The sequence below is a fragment of the Biomphalaria glabrata genome, chromosome 15, assembly GCF_947242115.1.
Source record: "Biomphalaria glabrata chromosome 15, xgBioGlab47.1, whole genome shotgun sequence".
Taxonomy (NCBI): Eukaryota; Metazoa; Mollusca; class Gastropoda; family Planorbidae; genus Biomphalaria; species Biomphalaria glabrata.
The window spans coordinates 8,728,442-8,748,843 of record NC_074725.1 but is presented as its reverse complement, the minus strand read 5'-3'; the positions used below and the strand labels follow the sequence as shown (position 1 = coordinate 8,748,843).

The 20,402-nt window shown below is 36.7% G+C and overlaps 1 protein-coding gene and 1 long non-coding RNA gene across 3 annotated transcripts in view; one reads left to right on the top strand and one right to left on the bottom strand.

Moving 5' to 3' along the window:
• Positions 1-20,402, bottom strand: part of LOC106061394 (stimulated by retinoic acid gene 6 protein-like) — a 44,260-nt gene that overhangs the window by 18,662 nt on the left and 5,196 nt on the right. For both annotated transcript variants that reach the window (XM_056012416.1, XM_056012417.1), the window contains exons 2-11: positions 15,867-16,201; positions 14,715-14,775; positions 14,188-14,273; positions 13,674-13,807; positions 11,528-11,691; positions 9,500-9,720; positions 8,954-9,033; positions 8,019-8,080; positions 1,984-2,155; positions 112-187 (exon numbers count right to left, since the gene is read on the bottom strand). In XM_056012416.1, coding sequence (XP_055868391.1) covers positions 112-187; positions 1,984-2,155; positions 8,019-8,080; positions 8,954-9,033; positions 9,500-9,720; positions 11,528-11,691; positions 13,674-13,807; positions 14,188-14,273; positions 14,715-14,775; positions 15,867-15,937 — 1,127 coding nt within the window. In that variant the 5' untranslated portion in view covers positions 15,938-16,201. The remainder of the gene's footprint in view (positions 1-111; positions 188-1,983; positions 2,156-8,018; positions 8,081-8,953; positions 9,034-9,499; positions 9,721-11,527; positions 11,692-13,673; positions 13,808-14,187; positions 14,274-14,714; positions 14,776-15,866; positions 16,202-20,402) is intronic.
• LOC106061395 (uncharacterized) lies at positions 4,677-6,647 on the top strand. The gene is made up of 2 exons (XR_001216619.2): positions 4,677-4,909; positions 6,216-6,647. It is a non-coding gene; the product is annotated as an uncharacterized LOC106061395 (long non-coding RNA).

Here is a 20,402-nt window from a genome sequence, read left to right as displayed (position 1 = left end):
ATAACCTCAAGAGTCTATATTATTATATAGTAATATTCCATAACTTTTTAAATAGCACAGTCAATTATGTCCCCATATAACAGAATCCGTTAATCAAAGATGAAATCTTACCGGAAGGATGACATCATGTGAAGTATGGTGAAGAAACTGAGCGTGCAAGCCAGAACGAGAGCCACCATCAGAGAAACTAAATAGAAAAAAAAGGAGACAAGAAAATATGTTTCATTCTTGGTAAAGGCCAACATGTTTACTTTATTCTTTATTTTAACAACAGCCACTATAAAATATAGACATAGTGGTATATCAATAACGAAAAGCGTTGTTTTTAATTTAAATTCACCCTCATGTTTTTCGAACTAAAAAAATATTCAAAACATTCCATTTGACCAAAACTGCTTACCAAATCAAACACGTTTGACAACGGACCCGTAGGGTCAGCCTGCATGTCAACAAGAAAACAATGTACATTACATTGTTTTCTTTATTGATTTTAAAACTTTATAGCTCTTTGAAAGACGAGGTAAAAAGGCAACTTAAGGATGAAAAGAAAGAAAAATTATGTCTACAAAGTGAAACATTCAATCTAATTGAGAGAGAAGAAGAATTAATCACTGGCCACTGGTGTGAAAAATATTGTCAAGGAGACTTTATATTAGCGTACATAGTTCGAATTTGTTTTTAAATGTGCTATAATACGGACATCCTTGTAAAAAAAAAAATAAGGAACTCAATTCCTGAAAGCACACACTTGAAAAACTTGGATTAAAAAAACATACCACACACACATTATAATATGTAGTAATAAATAAAGAGAGAAAGAGAAACAAAGAGGGAAGAAAGAGAAGGAGAGAAAGAGAATGAGAGAGAGAGGGGGCGAGAGAGAAAGAAGAGAGAGAGGAGAGAATAGAAATAGAAACAAAAGAGCGAGAGAAGAGAGAGAAAGATAAAGAGAAAAGAGAGAGAGAGAGAAAAAAAGAGAGACAGAGAGAAAGAGAGAGAGAAAGAGAGTGAAATGTAATGGAATGAGTGTGTTTCTAATGTGACGCGAGAAAAATTTAGCGATTCGTAGGTGACTATACACAAAGAATGATGCAAGATAGGCGGCACTGTCGTAATTTGTCTTGTTTATACCTTGTTGATGTCTAAGAGCTGAGCCGAAGGCTCTTCGAGCTCTAAGTTTGAAAAAAAACCTGTTTGGACGTCCAGCCGAACAGTAAAAAAAAACAAACCTGTGGGAACACAGTTCTGTTTGAGAGGGACCCGAGTCAATGCCTATGTAAAACATTGCTGTTTCCAATGCCTTTGGCCCCGACGCATGCTTGGCTGCACATGGCCGAAGGCCGAGGGCACCGGGAGCCACCGTCATTTTCCTTCGTTGTACCAAGCTAGCTGTGTGGGAACCGCCATTGATGTAACGGTCCCTTTGAGGAACAGCGCATGGATGTGGGACGTGTTCGTGGGGACTTTCTTACAACCCCGCCCGTGCAATGGGTTGACTCTCGTCTACCCGTGGGCATCCCCACGGGAGTTATGTTTCGCCATTCATTTAGCCTAGCTACCCCCTCAAGTAGCCGTTTCCACCCAGGTGCCACGATGAGGCAGAACAGCGTACCCGGGCTTGTTTATACCAGACAACTCCAGAGTGCCAGAGTGGAAAGACGTGTTTTTGTAGTGAGTTAGGTTATGTTTGAAATACCATTTGATATCATTACTAAAGTCTACAACATTTATTTCATTTCATCTCAAGTTGAATTTGTCTTTATTGTAATAAAAGTTTTATTTAGTTTTGTTCACACAAAAAAAGTTATTCAAGTCAATTCAAGTTTTTACAAGTTAAAATGTAATACTCCCACAGCGGTTGAGTGGCCTACCAGCAGTTTGGTGCTATAAGTCAACAACCGGCAACAACAGAGACTTAGAGAGAAAGAGAGAGAAAGAGAACTAGAGAGAAAGAGAGAGAGAAAGAGCTCAACAAAGACTTACACCTGATGGTTCTGGTGGCATAATAACCAAATCGCAAAGCTCTCCTGTCAGCGTTGATGATAGATCCATCTCCTGGTTTTTCCTCCCATCCGATGATGTCCAGGTCTTGGACTACCATTTGGTGAATGTTGCCGAAGAGTTTGTAAAAGTAGGCCGCCAGCTCAACAGTTATCTGAAAACAAACATCAAACCAAACAATGAACACTTCAATAAATAGAGAATAGGCCTGCATTTGCAGCGGCCCCGAAAGGTGAAAAGCCGCTATTGGTCTTGTGCAGTCTGTCTGTCCGTGTGTCACGTTTAGAACTCAAAATCCGATTTCATCATAGACTGTAGCGTTCTGCATATAGATGCAAAGGCGACTTGTTTTTTTTTAAGCTAAAAAAACTTTTTATTTTTCAAATTAAATCTGAATCAAAAATGTTCTGTTCATATAAATACATTTCCGAAACAATCATTAGCATGTCCTACCTAGTGCGAGCTCTAACCTCTAAAAGTAATATAATCAAAGAGGATATAATTGGATGAATACAATTAAATTGTTATGCTCTCTGTAATATTTATGCATAAAGTTTGTTCTCATTGCTTCTTATTCGTTTGTGTAATAGTTTTCGATGGCTGCCCGGTTGAGCGGTTTGAGCGCTGGGCTGTCGTTAAGAATTATCGATGGTCCCGGGTTCAAACCCTGCCCGCTTAGTAAATTATCTTCAACATTCGAAACATGTCAAACATTTACAAACATTTGACAGTTTTAGAGTTGAGTCAATAGTTTAAGAACTCAGTTCCCACGAAAGCTCGCCTCTGTCTGTCTGAACAGAAAGATCCAGGCAGGTTAAGTTTGTAACATCCCTATTACTCGGGTTAGAAGAGAGAGACCGAAGGCTGAGCTTATCGGGGACACTCCCCCATAATCCTTTTCTGCACTACATCCATGGTGCTGGTGTCAGCCATTAAACAAAGGTCACTCGAGGGAAGGTGTGTGGATAGTGACAAGCTTGTTACGGTTCTATTCCATCCCCACCAGTGCAATGAACTCAGTCCTTTTTTGCTTCCTTGTTTTCAAACCTAAAGGTATGCTGAGTTCTTTATTTTAACAACAGCCACTATAAAATATAGACATAGTGGTATATCAATAACGAAAAGCGTTGTTTTTAATTTAAATTCGCCCTCATGTTTTTCGAACTAAAAAATATTCAAAACATTCCATTTGACCAAAACTGCTTACCAAATCAAGCACGTTTGACAACGGACCCGTAGGGTCAGCCTGCGAGTTTATGTGAAAACTCCGTTTGTTATATTATTTTCTTTATTAATTTCGTTCTTAATGTGAAAGCTCAAGAGTGTATCGCTTACTGTAACACTAGCACAGGATTACTCCATTCATTGGTAAACGCCAAGCATATTACTCATATAAGATAAAATAAGATAATTTTATTGATCCAGTCAAATGGAAATTCAGTTCGACTACAATTGACAACCCCAGCGTAACTATTGTACAATAACAATATAGATGCAAATACGAACAACATTGACACACGAAACGCATACACACTCATAACCAGCGCTTTATAAATAGACTTCTATGTACTTCTCGATGACGACAGATGATGTATAAATTTATAAGCATATTTTGTCCTGTATTGCGAATATTTTACTTCAATGCACTTTATTCAAATAAATTACAGTTAGATAAGCGGCTGAGAGCCTATTAATTATCCTTTGTTTCTTCATAAACTTTAGTTTGACTAATTTGGAATATTAATCAGCCTACGTTAATGAAAAACTAAAAGATTTCAAATTCACTAAAACCTGGCAAGTAACAAATGTGTTTAACGAATTCATATGCCAGATGTTACGATTCGATCGGCCGCTGGTCCTCAAATGAGTACATGATCTCTTCTAATTTATGTTGATTGATTCACTTCAAACGGCTCATGAATTGCTTCAAACTTATGTGGCACTAAACTTGCCACTCGACGAATCATAAAGAAAGGTTGATTTTATTTTTCGTGTTTCTTAAGATCATGTTTTTGTTTGTTTGTTTTTTGTTGTTTTTTTGTTTTTTAAATTAATTTTGAATGTGAGCTTTTAATAAGTGTTGCTTTATAGTTTGAAGAAGTTAATCGAGAAACTGTAGCTCTGTCAAGCTGAAACAACGTATCATGACAAATATATTTTCAGTTGTGTTTGCCAACCAGAATTAAAGACTACAAATTAATTTCAAACCCAGGAGGTTTAGCCAATTTAATTTTGTCATTCATTTGTATTGCTATGTTTTTACTCCTTGATTTTTTTTCATCACATTTTGAACCTATTTTTTTTTATTTTTTTTTTATAAATATTGAAAGAATTCGAATGATTCGTTTTAAAGACACAAGAAAAAAAAACGTTTCTTCTTATGTATTTGTTTTTCGACGCATGGTTTAAGCTAACGTTGCCTTGATGGTCATACGTGGTGTACTCGTGAGTTTGATAACAAGAGGGCTTAAAGTTCAATCTTAGCCCTCGTAGTCCCCCCCCCCCCAAGTGTTCTAGAATGTTTGGGTTAAGAGAAATGCTGATTCTCATTTCGAAGTAATTGATGTCACTTACACTAAATAGGGTCTATATTTGACAAATTAGTGAACCGTTGATAACTAATGCCCACAGTAAGATTACTCACGTGCGTCTAAATATAGACCTTAACACACACACTGAGAGAGAGAGAGAGAGAGAGAGAGAGAGATAGAGAGCGTTTTAAACTATTCAACCATGTCGATGTGCTAGAGACATGTGTGTCGTTTTAAGAGTTTCTGTTGCTTAGAAATTAACATAAAACTTACACAGGTTTATTTTTGAAGTCTTCCTTTAAGTCTACCGGATATTTCCTTTATATAAGCATTGCATGCAGGGAAACCTATAACTGCTCTTGAAGCGTTTCCTGAAGGTTAGTTACGTAATACAAATCTATGTTTAATTAAAAGGAATTAGTTAATGGAGTATAACTGCCTGGCCTGATTATTCAAACAAACGTTCCAAACAGGGGCGTATTGAGAAAAACGTACGCCAGGGGCAAGAAACTTTATTGGCACCCCTCTCCCCCATTTTCTATAAACATCACTAGAAATCTAGGCTTATAAATACAAAGTATTTAATAACAATAATACAAACTACAGTTTGAACTTAATAAAACGAGCCAAAATGTGTTATGGGATTAGTGCTTGACTTCTAATGACTATACTTTATCACTTGACCTCTAATGAATTGACTTCTAATGACCTGATTTCTAATGACTTGACTGACAGACGGACAATGCACACTGGTTAATTAACTATAAAATGGAAGGCTCAGAGTGACAACTTAACCAAAAAAAAGCATCTTACATCAAATTTAGATTGAAGACAAGACGTTTTGATTTTAAGAAACAAAGTCAGGATAGTCACTGCAACTTTACACTTTTTCTGTAACAATGAGTGACCATTGTCTCACGACTGACTGTTGTCTCACGACTGACCGTTGTCTCAAGACTGACCGTTGTCTCACGACTGCCCGTTGTCTCACGACTGACCGTTGTCTCACGACTGACTGTTTTCTCACGCCTGACCGTTGTCTCACGCCTGACCGTTGTCTCACGACTGACCGTTGTCACACGACTGACCGTTGTCTCACGACTGACCGTTGTCTCACGACTGACCGTTGTCTCACGACTGACCGTTATGTCTAGCTATTTCTCCAGTGACATTCTTAATCCGAATTGTAAATCAAGTAAAATATATTTTAAAATACTTTTCTAAAAGCAAAGTTTATGTAAAGAAAAGAAACGCACAACCATTGGCATATCGGTCATTATTCCAAGAATTTTCTCCCTTTATTTATAAAACAAAATGTATTAATTACCACTAATTAATTAAAAAATTATTTAGTTTTTAAATTGATTCTTGTATTGCTTTCGACAATAAATAATCGTGCAAAGGTTTCAACTTGATCCGAGAATAGAAAGTGGGAGAGATCACGTGTACAAGTGGGGGGGGGTACCTTTACCTTTACCTTTACCTTAGTCTGTTGGAGCGTTGGGGCACCAAGCAAGATTTGTCGACCATTAGGTAATATAAGGCTTTGTCATAACTTTTTGTATTTGTAAGAATCTACCAAATACTTTCTACAGCGAATAAATTACTTTGTCTTTTGATGGGTTTTATTATGTATGTATTTATTTAATAATGACAGTACTTGTACTTTTGTTTTTCTTTTAGCACACTATGTGGAAGTATTTCCCCGTTCTTGCAGGCGTCTGTTTGTACTGGATACTGACCATTGTCCAGTTGACGCGAGGAGATCGGAGGATGACTCTCAGCTGTGAAGTGGTGTACAAACTGTGTGAGGATGGTGTCTACACAGCCACTGAGTGTGACAGTTTGTTAAGCAGGTGTTTACATTAACACCTGAGCTCTTGCCCCGGAAGTAAACATCTGATCGAGCACAGAACATGGAGTTGATGTGCATTTTATTTTTTTTTCTATAAATCTATCCACTTTATAAATGTGGTTTTGTTATTTATTCTTTTTGTTTTGAGATTCAAAGGGAAAAAAATGGTGATGGTCAGAAAACATATTTTAACAAATAGAGTCTATGTCTCAGTCCATGTTTCGATTCTTGTGTTAGTCTAATACACACTCAATGTGACAGTTACAAGTGTTTGTCTATCTTCTGGTCTGTATCAGCCTAGATCTGTGTGTAAATCTATTTGTTAGTCTGGTTGTCAGTATATATGTCAGACTCGCACAGACTGAGACATAGCCTGACACACAGACTAACAAAAAAATGACTGATGTAAACTTAGACAGACATATATATTGACAACCAGACTCATGGGTCTCCTGGCCAAGTGTTTCATCGCTACCTAATCTACGTCTATGCATAAAGTCTTGGCGAAATGGAAGGCGATGAAGAGCTTTGCCTTTTACAGCTGGTTCGAATCCTGTCTTGGCGATTAAAAATTCGACATGGTGCTCTAGCGTCTGTACAGGAAGTTGATGAGATTCAGACTATCATCGCCACCATGTTGATCAAAGAAATGATATCAAGTGGTCTTGAAGGAATATAGGAAACAACAAACTCTTTTAAAAGCATAAAAACAATTCAACGCGCCCTTATAATTTTGTAAGGGACTTGAAGTGCCTGGCTGTAAAATGAGGGTCTATGCTTTAATTATCTACAAGACAAAAACTTCAGATTCAAACCTAATTAGCTTCAAGGGTGATTATTACAATAAAATTGAGTGCTTGATACGTCTTTGTAAAGCTAAGAAGATTCTAGAAATAAAAAATCACCTTTGGGTCAGGATTTTTTGATTTAACAATCACAAAAGAGTACAAGACACCGATAGCAAAGACAAACAGGCACAAAAACTGTTCCTCTGGTAATCAAATCATTACATAGAAACTATATGATATAAACTTTTCTCATGTAAATTATGTGTGAATCTTGTGTGAATGTATATTTTGGTTTTCTATAGTTATAATGTTTTGTTTGGTGTAATGCACAAATTGTGAGACAAATTTCCTTATGGATAATAAAGATTATTATTATTATTAAACCATTTCTTACAATGGAGTTGGGTGGTTAATATATCCTGGAATCCGATGACTTAAAGTCCAATTATGGTAATGTATGCCGGAGACCCTTGTTTGGGTGAAGTGATAACAGAATAAACTTAACATGAAGCTTAAAACGTATTAACTGATCACGCGTATATATGCCCTCCTAAAACCTTCTCCAAAACATTAGAAGGAACCAGAATAATCTGTTGGTAAAGGCATGCTTATTTTTAGTTTTCATGGAAAGTTACTGTTGTTTCTCGAAATGTAAACAGATTAAAAGAACCTTGACACCTAGTATCACTTGACTGTAAGATTTGTTGGGAAGTTCGTTTTGCTGGCAACATGATAACCAAAATAGCTGCAAAAGTAACAGATGTTCATTAAGTGCTATTTAGCGCTCATTCCTGGCAATTCATTTTCTACGTGTAAAATGTAGAAGAGCTCACTGATACTCACCACGTACACAACACACGCAGCCACAAACATGACGGCCAACAGTCTGGAAGAGTACCTGAAACCTGGAAACACAATGTTAAAATCTAACTTTTAGCCTCTTTCAACTTACATGATAACAAACAAAACAACAGTTTAGTAGTTTCTGACTTCTCATAACTTGAGTAACGTGTGGTCTTAATTTACAGCCAGTGATACTAAAGACCACACAAAGTCTATTTTATTCAATCGAAATGTTTAAAAAACATTTGCTCTTCAAGGAACGAAATATAGGTATTGTTTTTTTTATAATCTAAATTTTAAAAAGACTATTTGCAATGGGCAATTGAAGATGAGGCTACAACGGCTTGCTTATTCAAAGTCTACTGTATTAGGAAAGTCGGGAAGAAAGTGAAAAAAACATATTAGTCACACATTAGAACATTTTAAAATAAACATTATGATAGCAATTAGTATTGATGGGTATCTGGGAAGTATGGGGAAGAATGTCGCTCTGTGGGAAGACGTAATGAGCGAGATTCAAACTAACGGCTGTACCATATTGGTCTGAATGTGTTATGACATGCTTAGAATTTAGTATTTGTTTCGGGAATAAGGGGAAAGGTTTACTTAGCGACAAGTGACGCGACAGATTTTTAAAAAACAAGAACGCTCTAAGTGACGCTACAAACAAGACGCTTTGTGTGGAGCAGTGGAAACAACCAATAATAGATATACGGCTTTACTGAAAGACATTGGACGGATCCCTTTTTAAGTATTAAAATATTTATGATTGTTTGATACTAGCGTCGACTACTTTATCTACTTATATTGATTGTTTGGCATTTCGCCAGTGTTCCTGATATAGTTGAAGGCTACCTCATGATCATTGCATTGATTACATTCGACACCGCGGAAGAGCCACAACAGTAGACAGGTATGAAATCAAATATAAATACCTTCTTCTCTTCGGTAGACCAGCTTGTGGACTTGACTCATGAAAAATGCCTTGGCTTTATTAGCAAATCCTTCTGGTGGTCTGTAGACAGTAGGCACAAAGTGTTAATACTAGTATAAATGTGGATGCTTGGTTTAGAGAGTTGGGGATGCCTTTTTTCATAAAGCAAGAGAGATTTTTCAAAATGTTAGGGATGCTTTATTCAAGCACATTTTATTCCATATTCTTAAGCAGAGTTTAAGTCACTGATTCACATGCATGACTAGACTGACACAGGGACACGCTTAGGACGTAATTATCTTCTCTTGTGAAATCACGTCTGTAATGTATAAGCTATGCTAAGAAAGCTAGAAAAGCTTTGTTCAGAGAGTTGGAAAATCTCAATAAGTTAGGAAAGATTTGCCCTGTCGAAGTTTGAATATTTTCTATCTAAAAAAGGGGCTTATGGGGAGAAGCCCGGCGTGCCCTCATTTAAATCCGGCCCTGGACAGACTTCACTCAAACAGTTGATTTCTTACGACCAATTGATCAAAGGGAAACAACTTACACTTCAACAACTGGCTTCGTCAAGAGTTTCCTTACGTGCCTCCCTTGGTAAGAGTTCTTGATATCCTCCAACGTTTCCGACCGACGTTTCTTCAGTATTGGTGACCGGAAGTAGTCTTTGTTTCGAATGGCGCGAACAAAGCGTATAGGCAACATGATGCTCAGGTAACACAGGCAAAACAGTGTTGGTAGCATACGTACAAACAGAACTGCTCGACCTGTCTGAAGAGTAGAGAGGAAACAAGGGTAAGTAACTGACATTGTTCAAATAGAGTTGTAATTTAGTACAGGTTATCGTTCTTTTTTTTGTATATGAATTCTAGTAAAGTATACACCTTTGCTTTTTAAAAGCAATTTTAACAAATGAAGAAGAAGATCGAGTCCGAAGATAAATGAGGAATGCAGTATTTCCCGAGGCTACGCAGACCCAGCTCTGACATATATATTTTGCCACATCTAGAAAAAAGACAACCATTATCCGCCGGTGGTCGATTTAGATTTTCTTTTCGCAGTCTACGCCTGTCCTTGGCAGCGGATTTTCTTTTGCTCTGAAATGTGTAACCTCCGGCCCTTGTGAGTGACCTTCAGCTGTCTCTTTCTAAAGCCGCATGCAACCAGGTGTACCCCACGGAGACGCTTTAAATACCAGTTCAGGCGCCAACTTTAACTGACATAGAACACATGAATAGTGTTTTTTCATCTGGTTAGTCTTAAAATAATTAGCTTTTTTTAAAAAAAGGAAATAAATGTATAACCTTTTTTTTCGAACAATATATATGAAGATTTTCATACTTGGCGGAAAAACTAGAAATAGCTAGCTTTAGGTGTGTCCAAATGTACTTCATATTCAGAAGGGTTAGGGTTAACAAATTCTTAACAAATTCTTCTTCTTTTAAATTCTATGACTATTTCTGTGCACTTTTTAGCCATGCAGAATAAATTTTCTGAGCTCTTTAGTTGGTAGCTTTTATTTTCTTGGCAATGTCCTTGACATTCCAAAAGTCTGTTTAAAGTGTGGGAAACATTTCCTCCAGCCTCTGGTGGGCTTCTTTAACACGTTCTTGCGAGCACGCATTGCCCGTGGCGAGGATGTTAGAAAGGCTCAGCTTAAATATCCCACCAGCCGTTCATCAACACGGGCCATACGATGCGGAGATTGCTCTCTCGCTGTTAGTGGCGGTACGTGGTAGGAATACGGAGGATACATTCGTGTGCATTGAAGCTGAACACTAGCGCAGGTTAATGAAGAGCGTTATATATCTATAAGTAGTGGGGGGGGGGTTGAACTAGAAGGCGGCTACATGTATTCTTTGTCCAAAAGAAAAATAGGGTACAATCGTATGCATAATTAATTTACTTTGAATAATTTGATGCTTAGAGCAGCATGGTAACACCAAAGTGAATTCTATATGGTTTTACTAAACAGAGTTGTATGATTATAGAAAGTGTATGTCTTAAGAAAGTGTATGTCTATAGCAAGTGTATGTCTACAAAAACCCCAGCTTTAGTGTGTAAAAGGACTTAATAAAACCCCAGCTTTAGTGTGTAAAAGGACATAATAAAATCCCAGCTTTAGTGTGTAAAAGGACTTAATAAAACCCCAGCTTTAGTGGGTAAAAGGACTTAATAAAACCCCAGCTTTAGTGGGAGCATGGTTTATACGCGAGGGTACAAATACAAGTGATATATCGTTGTGTTGGCTGCATGTTTGACATGTTTCATATATTCCTTCAGATTTCAAGGTAATTACATCCTAGCCCGAACCTCCCACTGGTCGACCGGGGGGGGGTGGCATCGGGTAGGGTCCGAAACTTGGGCCATCGAGACCACCGGACCACAGTCCAGACCGCGTACTAAACGTCAAGGCAGCCATCCTTCTAAGAAGGCTAGGAAGCAACTGGTTATACCTTTTTTATTTATATTTATTCTACACATTGAATTTCTTTGGACTTTTAGGAAAATTTGTCTGATAATATTTTCCTTTTTTTTCAAATGTAAAATGAATATATGTTTTAAAAAAATGACTCACCAAAGTAAATGTACACTCGCTAAGTCTGTACAGATTGACTATAAAAAACATCCAGACATAGACAGCCCCGAGCCCGAAGGAGAAGGCTGACCCAAGGGCTAAGCAGGCAAACACCGGGAAGAAGACGATCCCGTAGATGATCATTGAGAAAATGGCCATCAAAGCTGAGACAGAAAGTAAACAGTGTTATTGAACATTAATATCTGAAAAATTAATACATTTCTTATTAATAGTCCCTATCTGAACAATAGATCTCCCATTAATATCTGGACAGTAAATATATTTCTTATTAATATCTGAACAATAGATCTCCCATTAATATCTGAACAATAAATCTCCCATTAATATCTGGACAGTAAATAGATTCACCTTAATATCTGGACAGTAAATAGATTCACATTAATATCTGGACAGTAAATAGATTCACATTAATATCTGGACAGTAAATAGATTCACATTAATATCTGGACAGTAAATAGATCTCCCATTAATATCTGGACAGTAAATAGATTCACATTAATATCTGGACAGTAAATAGATTCACATTAATATCTGGACAGTAAATAGATTCACATTAATATCTGGACAGTAAATAGATTCACATTAATATCTGGACAGTAAATAGATTCACATTAATATCTGGACAGTAAATAGATTCACATTAATATCTGGACAGTAAATAGATTCACATTAATATCTGGACAGTAAATAGATTCACATTAATATCTGGACAGTAAATAGATTCACATTAATATCTGGACAGTAAATAGATTCACATTAATATCTGGACAGTAAATAGATTCACATTAATATCTGGACAGTAAATAGATTCACATTAATATCTGGACAGTAAATAGATTCACATTAATATCTGGACAGTAAATAGATTCACATTAATATCTGGACAGTAAATAGATTCACATTAATATCTGGACAGTAAATAGATTCACATTAATATCTGGACAGTAAATAGATTCACATTAATATCTGGACAGTAAATAGATTCACATTAATATCTGGACAGTAAATAGATTCACATTAATATCTGGACAGTAAATAGATTCACATTAATATCTGGACAGTAAATAGATTCACATTAATATCTGGACAGTAAATAGATTCACATTAATATCTGGACAGTAAATACATTTCCCATCAGTCGACGTTTCTTAGTAAACAATATCAACAAATGGGAAATGGAGAGAACTGGTTGGGTTGTTGAAGTCTAAGTATACATGGCGAGAGTTGAAGAGAAACTGAGAGAACTGGTTGGGTTGTTGAAGTCTAAATATACAAGGCGAGAGTTGAAGAGAAACTGAGAGAACTTGCCTATATATTAAGATGTTGTAAGACAGCTTTTATATTTCATCGCATAAATGAAATTGACACAGACAAAATAAAAAAATGTTTATTGAATTTATAACAAGTAAAACATTTAAAATATTTATTTTAAAAAAGCTTATACGAAGTGTAATTGTATCAATCAGTTTGGATCAGTCTCGTCATAAAATGTGTAATACCTCTAGACAAACAACAATAAATCTGTGCGATTAGAAATATTTTTACCAATGGTTTTTGTTTAGAGCTATTTCATGCTTTTAGCTTTCTAAAAACTTTATGATTATATCCCTTATCTGGACATGTTTGGAAAATGGGCGGGGGGGGGGGAGAAGGAAAGGGATATCTGGGTGAATTTTGTTGTAATCACTTTTAAAAGCTTTTTTTTTAAACAGGGGTGGGGGGAGGGAGCTTGATCCAAGACAGGGTGTCGGAGAAATAACGTGCACCAACTTTTTACCAGACAGACAGACAGTGAGTTAATATAAACTTGTTAAAAAAATATTTTTTAGAAGAAATATTTTGTCATGATGTTTTAGTCTAATGAAAGTCATGAAAAATAGGATATTAAAAACATAATAAAAGTAATGAAATAATGAATGAAGTAATTGAAGTAACGAAGTTGGTAATAAATTAATTACCAATAGAAAAAACAAACGACCATGCACTGGAAGTAACAGATGAAACTGAATTTGTCCGTTGCACTTCGTACTGCAACGAGCAAGTGATAATTAATGCTCCAGGTCAGGAGTTGACCAGATTGAGCATAAGGTACACTAACCCTAACGAAAATTCACAAAGAACTTACTAATGGCAGCCTGTGGACCTTTGTAATCAAAAGCGAAGGTGTGCTCTATGGAGATCTGATAAACCACAAATGCTGTAGCGCCAAACGCGCATGCGTAGGAGAGTCTGGAGGATCGAGTTAAAGTATCCATGGGGCTGTGGACATAGTTTTAACAAGTGTGTTCAGTAGCGAGTTGATTGTGCAATGTTAAGATTCTAATGAAAGTGATTGGTTCAATAAAAAATAAGTTCAAATTACAAAAATGTAAGGCCTTAATTTTCTTGAGATAAAAATCGTAGCCGATATTTTAAACAGGGGTGGGGTGGAATATGTAGAAGGGGGAGTAGACCATGATAACATTCTTGTATCCAGGACCCACTGCTACCGATCTTTTTATTTCATCTAAATTATCTTTGGTCAAGTTTGACTCTCTTTGTTTCATTTTTTTTTCCGTTGACCTTTTCAGCTCAGGACTGGTCATAGGAGATACAAGTATCAGTTGAATTGATGATGGTAGAAAATGAAGTTGACTTACAATAGCAGACCTGGGCGTCCTCGTAAAATTTTCAGCAGTTTGTGTTTCCTGGTTGTAGTGGCGGCCATTAGTAAGGTCAGAATAACCTTGACATTGAAATAGAAAATAAGTGTTTTAAGTTCGTTTTGATTTTCTTTTTTTTTTTTTTTGCTACTGTAATCACTTTGTTTCAATGATTTATTTGTTACTGTGACTGTTTTGTTATTATTTTTTTCTGTTGTTGTTTTTTTTTTTTAATTTGATTGTTTCTTACTTTAATTATTTTGTTGTTTGGCTGTTTGTTTATTTGATTATTTTTTCATTCTGTTTCTGTAATGTTTGTTATTATGTAGGTTTGCAACAATTAGTTCTGAGTAAGGTTTCTTCGTTTGTTTCATTATAAATCTATTATCTGTTTCATTTTAAGTTTGCTATATGTGTGATAAATGTACATTTTAAAAAATATTGATGGATCGAGCTTGCCTTTGACTGGTCTAGTCGTTCCTAGTATCAAATTACTTAGTTTGGCAACATGTGCTAAAACTTACCGCTGGTATGAGAGAGAACTGATAAAATTTGTAGTTGTCAATAGAACTTCGACATGGCTCGCTAGAGAGAAGAAAATGTAACAAAAAAAAAAAGCAAAATATTTTTAAATTGATATATACATTTATATATTATTACCTCTAATGAATTAATTAATTGTTTAATTTTTTGATGGATTCGTGTTTTGTCAGTGACAATGTATAAATGTTCCAAGTTTTATCTTGATCAGAGTAGGGGAAATGAGAGATATAAGGTTCACAAATTTTGTACCAGACTGACAAACAGTGTGTGTTGATATAAGCTTTGTAAAAATGCTTGCCAACTCCAATATTACTTAATTCGTGAACGTTGTGTTACAAATTATTTTTTTTTTATGAATTATAAAAGTCTAGTTTTGTTTAATATTGTTTTATGTAATTTGACATGTGTACCTTTGGCTAATTGTATTTTTTTTTTTTAGTAGGCCTCGCCCTACACTACGTCGAATATTGTTTCAAATTACGGATGTTTATTTGTTTGTTTGTTTTCATCTTTTGGATGTTCCTTCAGATTTGAAGATTATTATAGTCTAGCCCAAACGTACCACAGGATGATGGGGGAAGGCGGCGGCGAGGGCTGGAACCCGGGACTATCAAGACGACAGTCTAGAGCACATACCAAAAGACCATGACCGGGTAGTCATTCTTAAAGAATTGTGTGAATATTTGGGAATGTAGCTTAAACTTGGAAAACAATACTTCCCTCTGACATGTATGGCCTAACTAGAATCTTCTTTAGGGCCTGATTTGCGAGGTCACTATCCTCTCGGTTGATATAACAACAGGGTAGGCTATATTGTTATTTTAGATAACTTTAATAGTCGCTTACTATATTTAGGTTTTCATATTTGTTTCTTTTTTTTTTCTTTTCAGTTTTTTTTTATATTGTAAGATAGTGGTACTGCGACGTCGATGACCATTTCAGATTTTTCTTTGTATTCACTAGTTAATAAAGTGTAAATGAGGTCGATTACAATCCACCGTCTTGTCAGTTAAAATAGGTCTATCCCAGTCAAGTATATAATTGTTTGGCTCTACTACTTACTGTGGGTGAGAATTTGTACTTTTATTATTGTTAATAAACTTTTAAGAGTGTAGGATTATGTGTTTACTTACAATGACGTCACGTTGCTATAGGCGGACTTTTGAAACAAGAGTGAGATTCCGTCAAAGAGAGTCTCAGCCATTGTTTACGTTAGCTAAGAATATTGGTTAAAATATAGATCTAGTTTGTCTGTTTGTTACTGTAAACTGTGTGCAAGATATATAATGTTGACAACACAACGAGAGACAAGAAATTATTCCAGTCATCATCAGATATACAGTCAAGGAATTGCTGTCCCTTTTTTATCTTGTGTTCACTGCATAGCTGAAAGTTCACTGCATAGTTTACAGTTCACTGCATAGCTGATCAAGTAAATTTTCTTTTTTAATATTCTCGATCTATAAACCTGTAAAAAAAAATGACAAAATGAATTGCTTGATAGCTTGGTAATAAAAGTGAAAAAAAATAATGCATACAATTTATTTATTTATTTTAAATAAAGCTTAGCTTATATCAACTCAGTCTGTCTGGTAAAAAGTTTGTACACAATATTTCTCAGATACCCAATCTGGAATCAAGTTGAAATTTGCACAATTATCTCTAGTACATGAAAAAAAAAAAAACAAGAATCAATAAAATATCCATTAGTTAATTAATATATAATGTCTGTGTGTGGTCTCTTCATAAAGGTATAAAAAAAAAGTCCTCTCTGTAAGCTTATATTAGTAATATAAGTAGGCTACTATAAAAAGACTAAATCGGCTACTACTTAACCAAACTGTGGCATTCACTAGTGTGTAGGTTCTTGAGTCTTGCAGTAAACATGCCCAGACAAATATAAATAATGGACTTTTCATTAGCAAACAGTCAGTTCATAACACGTGCAATGTTATCATTTAATGTTATCACTTCTCTTGATTGTTTCGATTGAAAAGAACAAAGCAAATAAAGACTTTGTCTATCAACTCGTTCGTTGAACGGTTTGTAGGCCAGCGACCTACATTTCGTAATCCAGAGATAATTTCTTCCATTTTTAGTGTTCAAACTGGAAAGGGAAATGTTTTTACCGATTGGGCAAACGGTTTTTTTGCATTAATCTCACTGCTCTATTTTGTGTCTGTTCCAGTTTCTTAATGTTTTCTTGAGTTGAGGGGTCCCAAACAGAGGATGCATATTCTATTATTGGCCTAACCAAGGTTAAATAATATTTTAGTTTTATGTTCTTATTTGATTTATATAAATTTCTTTTAATAAATCCTATTTTGCGTTTTTAGTCTATGTTACTGGTCTGCCATGAATAAGATAAGTGGAAGTAATGTGTTTTAGTTTTTTTTTTACTCTTTATAACTGACATTTCTCTGGGTGGAAAGACGTGCTCCAATTTGATTCCCATTTCTGTAATTCATCTAATTCTCTTTGTAAAATTTCTGTATCTTGGGTTGTTTTTATTGTTCTATATATTATTGTTACAAATGAACAGTGATAGGTAGAGGTCAACGTATGACCCCGGCGAGATGACACAGCAGCTGGTGTTCCCTGGAATCTACATGTACAAACAAAGACAGGATGTGACGTGTCCTCACGTGTTGTTCCAGGGGACGAACAGATCTAAGTAGGGGGACAGTTACTAATGAATAGTGACAGATAGAGGTCACAACTTGTGACCCCGGCAAGATGACACTGCAGCCGATGTTTTCTGGAATCTTCATGTATAAACAAAGACAGGATGTGACGTTTCCTCACGTGTTATTCCAGAGGATACTAGCCGTGTTTGTGTAACTTTGGACAAGCGATTAGGGACTCTATATAAGCCAGAGAGTTAATGTGAAAGTCAGTCGTATGGAGTCGTGAGTGAGCCGTTACAGTCGATACAGACTATGTAAGACGTGTGCGGCACTGTGGAAGAGAAATGTGTACGACTCGATGCAAGTTAACTAGGGTAGAGTTAACTGGAGTGGACTATACAGCGAACTACAGTGGACTTGAGCCGTTACAGTCGATACAGTCGATGTAAGACGTGTGCGGCTCTGATTCGGTAGACTTGAGTACGACTTGGTTCAGCTTTGGGAGACCTGGAGCGACACTGGGAAGTGTGTCGTTGGTCTGTTCTGTGGAATACGGCTCGAGGAAAGTTGAGAAGGGATGAATTGCAGCGAAGTGAAGAGATGAATTGCAACGAAGTATAGCTAACTGTAAACTGACAGATATTGTACAGTCTTCTACGCTACATGTTACAGTAACGAATTGTTAGAGTTAATAGTCATTAAAGTTATATGAAACTGAAAGTTTAGTCGTCAAGTTCTTTGCAGTGTTTTTATTTGTGTGTCTACTAATACTTCTAGCCAGAAGATTCAGAAATACGTAATAATTGGTGTCAGAAGTGGGATCTTTCTGGCTAGAATGTGTTCCATCAAACTTCTTATTGAACTTGACATGAAAGAACTTAGACAAGAGCTTCGAGAAAGAGGTCTACAGCTTATCGGAAATAAGGAAACGCTAGCAGCACGTCTCAGACAAGCCCTGTTGGAGGAAGATGAGAATCCGGACACTTGCCAATTTTAAAACAAACCTTATATGACGGAGCTCATGAGAACTTTGCAATACAAAATGAACTCGGTGAATGAGAGCATCGAGGAGATAGAATCAGAAATCAACACCCGATTTTCTTCATTTAACCATTTGATCAAAGCCATGAATGAGAATGAACGAATAGTTACCAAACCCAACAAGACAGAAGAACAAACAAATACGATAAAAGATTAAACTAGAATCATGATTAACGAGCTGCTGAACACCCAACATTATCAGATTGAGTCGACAGATGAAAGAGCTACACCATTGATGAACAGCGAACAATTGTCCAACCAAGAATGTGGCGATACAGACAATTACGATAGGGATGCTGGTGATGGTTGTGCTGTCTGTGACTGTGATAGCAAACCAAACGAATGTGGCCCACAAGAAATGAAAAGAGACGATAGCTGTTACTATTTCAACGAAAAGCAGAATGAGACCGCTGAAGAAACAATAGAAGAGACCTATAGTTTGACCGAAGCTTTAGCTATAGATAAACTTGATATGAGTACCTCAACCAGCCAAACAGATCAAGACAACGTTGGGTCTGCGTCCAAGCCTGTTGCTGTGGGCCTTGAAGACTTCTGTCTATCTGCCATTGTCTACGAGAGGAACTCGAAGCTGGATTATTTCACCCATGCGTTTGACAAGAACTGTACGTACGTAGCTATGCAAGAAGACTGTGAATGCCAAGAAATACACCAACAAGCTCTAGACTTAACAGAAGCTTGTACAGCTATCAAGGTAGGCGTGAGAAGCCCTGGTGATAGTCAAGGAATTACAATAGAAACTGATGCTGAAGTTGATGGACCTTTGCACGTTGAATGTTATCAACCTGCCCCACAATCGAGTCCTCCAGACTCGGATGAAGGTGATGACGTGTTTGACAACTTGCCTTCAAGTGGACTTGCAGCTCATTCGCAAAGCACCCATCGAAGAATAATGCTGAAGCAACTTGTTAGATCAACAGTCTTGATGACTACAGCTATGAAATACAATGCCTTCTTATGTGCTAAGTCGCTGCCATCAGCATTGATCGACAGGAAAGCAAGACAACGACAACGACATCAACGCAACCAAAGAAATATCAAATTGAGGAGGCGGAGAAAGCGACATATGCAGAGTGCAACGTGGATGGCTCCAACAAGATCAAGATACAAACCCACCCCTTCTCCCACTGATAGACCCTTACCTGCATTTATGAAACTCCATAGCCCATGTTGTTAGAAAACAAGCCCACCATTTCTCCCACTGATAGACCCCCACCTGCACTAATGAAACTCCACAGCCCATGTTTTTAGAAAGATTCTGTCCGGGACCATAAACCAAAGAAGAAAGCCTTACGAATCAGTTGAAAGTGTGAAGCCACTAAAGAATAATCTAAGAACATTCATGAGAATAGATTTGATGAAGTATAACAGAGATTTTTAGAAGAACGCTAATTAAGTCAGAAGCAAGAAGGACAGAAAAGAAGTAGTTTAAGATGTCAGAACTGTAGTGAGTAACCATCTGTGACAGAACTGTACAAGAAGATCAACCCAACAGACATCGTACAAACCCAAGTCAGTTGCTGTTGTTTAAAAGAAGAGCATGTGAATATTGCTGTACTGTAATGAACCTGGTCATCTCTGAAGAAGCTCTGGAAAAAGCCCTAACCCATCTGTAAAAAGATGCTTGAAAATGTAAAACTCAGCCAGTGAAGCACGAACTCGTTAGAATGCTGATGAATTTCTCGACAAGAGTGCCCAATGTCGTCATCTGAAGGTCAATGTTTCCATACCAAGATTGATGAAAACATTTGTGAGGAACTGCTGAAAAATTGAGGATTTGGCTCCCATTCTTCTATGGAAAGAAGATGGACAACTGCCAGATTGAAAGAACATCTCTGAGAAGGGGGCAACCACCAAAGCTTCCTTCTTGAAAACGTCGATCGGTTTCTTCAGTATCGTGGTGAAATGGAATCTGTTCGGGACGAACAGATCTAAGAAGGGGGCAGTGTTGCAAATGAACAGTGATAGGTAGAGGTCAACGTA